This window comes from Rutidosis leptorrhynchoides, chromosome 5, assembly GCF_046630445.1.
Source record: "Rutidosis leptorrhynchoides isolate AG116_Rl617_1_P2 chromosome 5, CSIRO_AGI_Rlap_v1, whole genome shotgun sequence".
Taxonomy (NCBI): domain Eukaryota; kingdom Viridiplantae; phylum Streptophyta; class Magnoliopsida; order Asterales; family Asteraceae; genus Rutidosis; species Rutidosis leptorrhynchoides.
In genome coordinates, this window is record NC_092337.1 from 430,898,353 (window position 1) to 430,908,298 (window position 9,946).

General features: G+C 33.3%; 1 protein-coding gene across 1 annotated transcript; it reads left to right on the forward strand.

Annotated features, from left to right (window-relative positions):
- The first annotated feature begins 3,708 nt into the window (after positions 1–3,708).
- Positions 3,709–8,621, forward strand: LOC139847037 (lysine-specific demethylase JMJ13-like). The gene is made up of 10 exons (XM_071836634.1): positions 3,709–4,135; positions 4,871–5,249; positions 5,344–5,500; positions 5,579–5,798; positions 6,218–6,271; positions 6,361–6,440; positions 6,537–6,814; positions 6,896–7,285; positions 7,384–7,832; positions 7,934–8,621. Exons 1-10 carry the CDS (start codon positions 4,133–4,135, stop codon positions 8,183–8,185), a joined length of 2,262 nt encoding a protein of 753 aa, XP_071692735.1. The 5' UTR covers positions 3,709–4,132; the 3' UTR covers positions 8,186–8,621.
- The last annotated feature ends 1,325 nt before the right edge of the window (positions 8,622–9,946 follow it).

Here is a 9,946-nt window from a genome sequence, read left to right on the forward strand (position 1 = left end):
TTATTGCCATAGCTGCTTTTCATGATTATGAAATATGGCAAATGGATGTCAAAACTGCTTTTCTAAATGGTGACCTAAGCGAGGACGTATATATGGTTCAGCCGAAAGAGTTTATGAATCCTAAGCATCCTAATAAAGTATGCAAGCTTCTAAAATCCATTTATGGATAAAAGCAAGCATCCAGGAGCTAGAATCTTAAGTTTAATGAGAAAATCAAAGTGTTTAATTTTTCTCAGAACCAAGATAAGCCCTGAGTTTACATTAGAGCTAGTGGGAGCAGAGTAGTCTTCTTGATCTTATATGTTGATGACATATTACTTATTAGAAATAACATTCCAGCTTGCAAGATGTCAAGTCTTGGCTTGGAAAATGTATTTCCATAAAGGATTTTGATGAAGCTACTTATATTATTGGAATGAGGATCTATACAATAGATCCAATTGGCTTATTGGTTTGAATCAAAGTACATACATTATCTTGCAGAGATTTAGCATACAAAACTCTAAGCATGGAGCTTTGCCAATGCAAAAGGGCATAACCGTGAGAAAGTCTCAAAAGTCCTATCACAACAAATGAGGTGAGACAAATGAAATGTATCACATATGCTTCGGCTATATGATCCATTATGTATGCCATGATATGTACTATACTCGATGTTTCATTAGTTTTGAGTTTGACGAGTCATTGTCAACATAATCCAGGTGAAGTATATTAGATTGTTGTTAAGAATATTCTTTAGTATTTGCAGAATACTAATGAGATGTTCTTGGTTTACGGTGGTTTGGAAGAAGAGTTAAGTATTAAGTTTTATACTGATTCTAGTTTCCAAACTGATCAAGACGATTCTCGATCCAGTCACGTTGTTTCTTTGTCATGATGGGCAAGACAGTTGATTGGAAGAGCTCTAGGCAGAGCACTATTAAACAATCTACAACAAAAGCAGAATACATTGTTGACTGAGAAGCTGCTCAGAAAGCTGTCTAGATAAGGAAGTTTGTTGTTATACTCCTAGTAGTACACAACATTTAATCTTCTATAATATGTACTGTGATAGTTCGAGTGTTAATATACTTTTGAAAGAATCACATGTACATAAAAGTATCTGGAAAATTCTTCAAAAGTTTGACTACATTCATTAAGTCATTAAGAGGAATGATATTAGTATTCTTAAAGGTTCATACAAATGATAATGTGGCTGACCCGTTCATGAAGCCCATGATGCACAACAAGCATGATGATCATTCTAGTAATACGGGACTTCGTTATGCTGCTGATCTTTTTCATTTGTAATTTAGTATTTGGATATTTTTGGAACATTAAGCAGTTTTATATTAATGAATTGATATATAGTTGGTATGATCGTTTTCATTTATATCACCGTGTTCTATATTAGCATGTTTAATCCATGAATAATTGTTAATTATTCAAAATCTCCATAATCGGTCATGTTATGGGAATAACATGAATTAAGATTAATGTGAAATTTTGGTTATATTCATTGAAGATGAATAGTTAACTTGTTGAGACCAAAATTCATATGTATTGATTGATGATGAATATTTGAATGACCCAACCATGAGATGTCACTACATGGATCGTAGTCAGTAGTAAATCTTTTAGTGATTATGTCTTTGTGTCCTTAAAATTGAGATGCACGCCCGTCTTGATGGGTGTAACATTGTATTTTGATATGGTTAAACACTGTCCTGAATAAGGCTGTTATAAAGGCCATTATTGGGTATAATGTAAAGCTCGTGATAGACACGTGTATGCAATATATGATTTGTTCCTCTAAAATATTTGGAGTTAGATACTTTTTGAGCTCCTCGATGAATGAATAAGATATTTGTGTGGCCGCACCCAGATGTAATTAAGATGATACTTAATTAATTTGGTGATCTAATTCAGTTCTAAGATTGAGAAACAAAATTGTTAAACAAATGAGAATGACCGATGATCCATATCTCAAGTTTAACTAAAGTATCTGAAACAAAAGGACGAATGACATTTAACACTTACCATAAACAGTTTCGAGAAACTACCCTCACGTGAATTTGGGGACAATGACGTGTTGCTAGACGCTTACCATTGTTTGTATAGTTACTTGGTGTTATGCCATGCACAAGTGGGAGTCTGTAGGATTAATGTGCAAGGTACAACATATAACTATATGGCTAACATCATTTGAGCCTTCGGGGTCACACACATATACACCGAGACGTCAAATAAAATATATATATGATGTATATATATTACTCAAGTAACAAAATAGTAAATCGAAATTAATTCATTTACTATTCATATGAATAGTAAATGAAATGAAATTAATTAATTTACTATTCACATGAAAGCGACATGATAGAAATTATTAATTATAAGTTACATAACATACCCCTAAAGTATTTGAGAAATACGACTTTTTAAAACCGAAATCGAAAACAATATATTCTTTTGATTTGCTTTTTGCTACCAAACAAACATAGTATATCATATATTCATATATATATATATGATCGTTTGGTTATGAGATCAGTAAGAGAGAAGAAAGGAAAAATAACATATTTGTTTTGCTTTCCTTTGATAAATCTCAACATACACATACAGAGTATTATCGATTAATGTATTAATATAATTGGATTATATTAATACGATATTTGAGTTTTGACTAGCATCCATTGACGGTCGTTTGAAGTGTAGTGTGGACTATCCAAAGAGACGGTCATACTTTTGATCGTAAGTTTCTCTCCGTCTCATCAATTTCTCCAAGAAAGGTATATCGTTAACTCCTCTTTTGTTTTATATTCATGACAATTATTATAGTGTAATTGGATCATTGGGATAAATTAGTCGTGTGCATGTTTTATTAAATATATGAATATATAATCTTGTAAATGTTTTTATGAAATAATAAAAGATTATTATTTTAACTATCCGTTGCGTTAATCTGAAATTAGTAAAAGTACACACGGTTTTCCAACACGACCAATAATGCAAATTGACAAAAAAAATTTTAGTTTCTTAGATACCCCGTCATTATTTCGAACCCGAATCTCATTAAACATAATCGGAATTCACCAACAATTTAATATAATTTGATTAACTGGAACCTGAATTCACGTATTGTGGTTACAACGTGGTATTTAAAACTACAATTTATTGAACGAAAGTGTGAATTCTTTATTTTGTTTTTCGTGTAAGTTGACTCACATGATTAGTTACCAAAATAACATATGTGTCATAAAAATATAATAATCAAATAAAAAGGTGTTTTGTTAGACATAAAATTCAAGTAATGTATCGTTCAAAAAGTTACAAAAAGGGCTTCACGTTTTTTAACACTATTTTATTCAAACTTCTATTAATTATCATTAATTAATTAATTATTTTGAGGTGAATATTAAAAAGAGCTTGTTCTAAGGGTAGTTTCGGGAGATTCACTTTTAGCGGTAAAGCGACACGTTTTCAGGCGGCAAAGGGTGCGTTTGGTTGAACAAACCTAACCACCACTTTCCTTCATGGTTCACACTCGTCGTGCTTTTTCCTTTTATATTTTTCTCTATTTATTTATTTTATTTTAATTCTTAATTAATAAAGTAAACCATTCATATTTAATAAATTTAATTTAATAAAGTTATTATACAGCAATATAAATATTATATATTCTCTCTCATCTATTTCTTTTTCTGTTTTCTAAATTTCCAAAGCCATACTCTCCCCTGTATTTCATTTACTGTTCATCTCTCTTATTTCTCTCTCAAACTTTCTCTCTCTAGACGGCCGGAAACTGCTCGATTTTCGACGGAAAACCGCGTAATTGACGGTATCGGTTTCCGGAGTTTTAACCGGGGGATTTAATTACAATAACTGCGTTTAAAGTAACGGAAAATGCACTAAGGGTGTAACTATTTGTGCGTTTTTCCGAGATTACAGAGTATAACCGGTTGAATCTTCCGATCTCGTCGTCCGGTGGTTATTTTACGGGAATGTACCGGAGTTATTGTTCGAGATCGTGATCTAGGGTTGAGATTTGTGGTTGTTGCGATTTTTATATATATTTTTTTCGAATTATTTGTTCTCGTATTCGTGAATTAAAGTGAAGACGGAGATTTTCAACGACAAATTTGAGAATGCGATGGTAAGTTGCGCTGTTAAAAATTACAGAATATATTTTAATTTCTGGTTTTATGTTTATTTTGGTAAAAATAATTAGTTTCCTAATAAAATCTGTAGAATTATTTGATTTTGGTAATTAGATATACGGTTTCCTAAATCGACTTCTATGAAATTATTTGTTTCCTTTTTTAAAATAAAATAATTATAATTATATTGTGGCCTATTATTTCTCATGAAAAATTATTATATAATAATAAAGAAAGTAAATTCTGTTAACACTTTTGACTGCTTCTCTTGTTGTAAGTTTTTGATTTGATATACATATACCTTGATTTTTTTTTTCTTCTAGATTTCTGTTGTTATTTTAGAGTTTTATAATTTGTGTATTTTACTCAACATCTTCTATACATTACAATTACAATTTACAATTTACAATTATAATAAATAATAAATAATGTGTAGTAAATAATAATAACGCTGTTCACCTGCTTTCCGTGTTTTAAATTTTAGGTAAGCATCTGTTGAGATCCTCTTTATTGCAGTTGCTTGGTATCTGGTTGGATTTTTTTTAAGTTTATTAGATATCCTCTTTATAAGTTTTAATAGTGTATTGAAGTAAATTGAAGGATACTAGGTTTAATCATAATTAAATATATTTACAGAATAATATGTTTATCCATTGTCCTGATCAATATATAACTCTGATTTGATTTTATTTAATTTGATTGATTTAGACTTGCATGTATAATTTTTCCAGGGGGAAGGAAGGATTTGTTTCTCAAGAGAGGCAAAACTTGAATTTTTGAAGCATAAGAGACTTCAACGAATCAAAGCGGGGACGTTTAATGAAACTGCTAACGTCATGAACTTAATGACTAGAAGCGGTGGAGATGCTTTAAGAGGTTCTGCATCCTGTGGTGTCAGATCGTTTGGCAATGCAGGTATATCTGCACAATCTGGCGGTGTCGTAAACAAAAGAGATGCAATGTCAAAGCAAAAGGTTGACAAGTTTGACCCAACGGATCTTGATTGGACCGATAAGATGCAAGAGTGCCCTGTATATTATCCGAGTAAGGAAGAGTTCGAGGATCCTCTAGCGTATCTTCAGAAGATAGCCCCAGAAGCTTCAACTTTTGGTAATGACCAATGCTAAATCAACAATGAATGGTTTACTACAATAAGTAATTATATATCTGTCCTAGATTGACATGCTTTAAATCCCTTTTTCAGGTATATGCAAGATTGTTTCGCCTTTGACTGCATCTGTGCCAGCTGGTATGGTTCTAATGAAAGAGAAAGCTGGTTTTAGGTTTACTACTAGAGTTCAACCGCTACGTCTTGCTGAGTGGAATACTGATGATAAGGTTACCTTTTTCATGAGTGGAAGGTGAGTCTCGTGTATTAGTTGGTATTACTTTTCTATACGTTCTTTCATATTCTGAGTTGCGTTTATGTATTATTTCAGAAACTATACGTTCCGGGATTTTGAGAAAATGGCGAACAAAGTTTTTGCTCGCAAGTATTATAGTGCTGGATGTCTACCTGCTACGTACGTGGAAAAAGAATTTTGGCAAGAAATTGCAAATGGGAAGACAGAAAGTGTCGAGTATGCATGTGATGTTGACGGCAGTGCATTTTCATCTTCTCCCGTTGATGAACTTGGAAATAGCAAATGGAATTTAAAGGTTTTGACTTTTTTCACTCATGATTTATTTACTGTCATTGATTAATGGTGACCACGGTCAAAGTCTTTCGTACTAGTTTTTGTTTCTTCCTTATCAACGAATATATTCTGCATTGTCATTTACAATAAGTTTTAAGTTACTACTTGTTACTTTTTTCTATAACATACATATGCTGAAAGTCAAGGTCTCCTCCTAAATTCTTTTTAACTGACAATTTGTGGTCCATAGTTCATTCACTTTGGGTAATATGCTTTTGCAACATACTATGGGAACTTTTGTCGCCCATCGTTTTCTTTTATCTGGAATAACTTTCTTTCAGCTATTGGCGTTGTTTCTCTTTGTGGATTTCTTATTCCCTTATCCAGTTAGTATATTATATCTTCATGTTTCATTAAATTCGATTATTGTGTTGATTGCAGAAAGTTGCACGGTTGTCCAGATCGATTTTGCGTCTGTTAGAAACGACAATTCCGGTATTGTGAAAGTTTATCTATCTTATAGTGTTAGTATATTATAATTATAATATTTTTTGTATTCTAATTTAAGTTTGTATGATTTGCAGGGAGTTACTGAACCAATGCTCTACATAGGAATGCTATTCAGTATGTTTGCATGGCATGTAGAAGATCATTACTTGTACAGGTACTTAATTTGTTACATTACCTTTTTGATCATTTAACGTGGATCTTCGTATTTGTTTATTATATCTAAACTTATATATTTCTTCATTTCTGACAGCATTAATTACCATCATTGTGGAGCTGCAAAAACCTGGTACGGTGTTCCTGGACATGCTGCACTGGATTTCGAAAAAGTCGTGCGGAAAAATGTTTACACTCACGACATTCTGTCAACTGAAGGCGAAGATGGTGCTTTTGATGTTCTTTTAGAGAAAACAACCTTGTTTCCTCCTAGTATTTTGTCACAAAATGGTGTCCCTGTTTACAAGGCCGTGCAAAAGCCCGGGGAATATGTCGTCACCTTCCCACGTGCATATCATTCAGGATTTAGTCACGGTAATATTATATTTTTTTTTTTTACAATAATGCCTTAAAGATTTGGTTCTTAGCTGATTTTAAATTTGGTATATTACGTAGGGTTCAATTGTGGTGAGGCTGTTAACTTTGCTATTGGCGATTGGTTCCAGCTGGGATCAGTAGCTAGTCGTCGATATGCGCTTCTTAACCGGACCCCACTTCTTCCACATGAAGAACTTTTGTGCAAAGAAGCAATGCTTCTTTCATCAGCAACCAATCATGAAGATTTAGATCATTCTGATGTGGCGTCTCAACTTAGCATTAAGGCCTCGTTTGTAAATTTGATACGCTTCCAACATCGTGCTCGTTGGTGCATACTGAGATCAATAGGGTGTACAGGTGTTACACTACATTCTCACGGAACCATTCTTTGCAGTGTCTGCAAACGTGACTGTTATGCGGCATATATTAACTGCAACTGCTATTTACATCCTGTTTGCCTTCGCCATGGTATGCAATTATTTGAAAATGATTTCCTTTCCTTTTATATTATATTATATTATATATTTAATTATAAGAGATTTATAATATATTTTGAATTGGTACAGAGATCAAGCAACTTAACCTGCCTTGTGGGACCAACTTTACACTCTCGGTAAGGGATGACCTGTTGGATATGGAGGCGGTTTCCAAGTTGTTTGAGGAGGATAAAGATATCGTCAAGCAAGTTCAACATCAAGATGTAAATGAAAAAGACATGGTTATGCTATCGAAGTTATACCCACTAGCTGAAAACGATGGATACCATCCCTATTGCAAAATTGAGTTTGATCAGTGTTGCAATGCAAAGCAATTGATGAATGAAACTAGCTCAAGTTCGAGGAGTCTCGGTTCTTCCAAAGATACAACTGTCGAAGTGCGTGAAGGTTCAGCAGTGATCGATGTTAAAAGTACGAGCGATGACTCTGACTCAGAGGTATTTAGGTTCAAAAGGCGATCATCGTTAAATCCTCATAGAAAGCCAACTAATTCGGTCCCTTCAAAACTAGAACATCAGGTAACAGAAAAGATACAAATCCTCGATTATTACGTTCGTTTTAATATTTAAATAAATAAATGTTTTCAGGTTTGCTTAACCTAGTTACCTTTTTTCTCCAGGGGCTTAAGCGGTTAAAGAAAGTACAACATGAAAGGTCTGGAAATTATTCATCACCCGAGTATTTGACAACTAACAAAGAATACGCATCAAAGGAAGGTTTTGCTAAAGGAACCACAAAAATGGGATACGAAGAAGAATCCGTAAGTAAACACAGGCTCTACAAACAAAGGGAACGACCTAGCGTAGAATCGTGTCCGAAGCGACTGAAAGTAAAAGGCCCTTCAATTACAAATTCTTATGAATACCGATAACTTCCTTAGACCTTTGACTTGTCTAACTTGGATTCGTTCTATTGGAGTACCCAAGTCCTAACAACACAGAAAAAAAAAAGTACATGAGCCATTTTTTTAGTAATGGAAGCAGCAAATGAAGAAAATTAACCCACATTTAGTAGATGAAACATAAATATATTCTTTGTGCAGGCCTCTAATTGGGGTAATTGGCACTGTGGTTAATTATTTTTTTTTTTTTTTTTTTAGGTAAAAGTAGGTTGTCATGGATTCAGACTAGCACTTTCTTTTTCATGTACATTAACTTTTGATTAATTGTTTTGAGGCTTAATTGGTTATGATACCATTGAAGCCTCTTTTCATTTAATGTCAAAATTCTGCTGCTTCCCTTACTTATTGTAGGGGGGGGGGGGGTTCTTTTATTCTTTTTATTATGACTACATCAATATCAATCAAGATACAGTTTTTATATTTTACTACCAAATCTTCGGTTCTAAGGAAAGGATTTTTTTTTTGATACTTTGGCTTAGAAGGCAAGACATGATTAACTGACCAGTTGCTTTCATTATGCTCATCTTCAAAACCAGAGATGGATGAATCTCTATGTGCAATATTGAATACGTGATGTATAACTTGCTATTAGATGAAGGCGTACCTTGTCTAAGAGAAAAATAATTTTTTCACGTTTATGTTTCAATAAAGCATCCCAAGTTAGCTCAGTGGTTCGAACCTTGAGATTCTTGTACGGGGTAGTCAGAGAATGATTGGAAACAGTAAGGAGTATTCCTGATGGACTGCGTATGATACAATATGGGTCGGATAACTCTCATTTCTCGAGTAACGAGAAAACTTGACAACTTTTTTATGTTTCGACATATAAAACATGTTGCTTCAGGGTTACATTTTATTTCAAGCTTAGTATGACAAGTACATATCAAAACATGCCCTAAATCCATAATGAACTTGATAATCGAGGATTTGCATCTATAACTTAGGTAGATATTGTTTTATATTATGCAAGTCTAGCATTTCTCTTTTGGATTTTTTAACTATTACGGAGTAATTAACTAATGCATTCTCAGCCAATAAACCATAAATCCATAATGACCACTTTGATATTTTCCTGGGCAGCCTTTTTCTTTCCATAAAAAGCATAATCTAGAGTAGAATCACAGAATGGTACAGAGGGCCTTTCATGAAACTTGTCTGATGGGCTTAGCTGGGGTGATTTGGGCTTCTTTGGACTTATTTGGGTCTACTCGAATTCTAGCAGCTCTTCCGAGCAAGGCCCATTATTTTCACCAGGCTCAGTACTGACTCTGTGCAGGTGTCCTGTATGGCTGTATGTAATACATTAATAACATTATACATGCTTGCGTCTTTATACGTATCACTGTATCAGTATTGTAAGATATTTAGATATAGTGGCCACTGACATAATTTGGTACTACGCCGTTTTGATATCAACAATAGATGCGTTAAGACTAGAACTTCACTAAAAATATGTATATTGAAGCCTTGAAGGTGATTAGAGAAGGGTTAGAAAATTTATAACAAGTTTATGACATTATGATCCTAAGGTTGATTCAATGATCTCAGAATCTTGACTTCGCTATACATTCTGTATATATGAAATTATGTAATCATTTCCACCCAAATTTTTTTATTCAATTTGGGTCAATTATCTTTATATGAAATGCCGGGTCTAAATAATTAGCAATTTTAGCCGTAGGAAGTTTTGAAGATGTATATTCCTTATAATAACTGTTCGAAAGCATATGT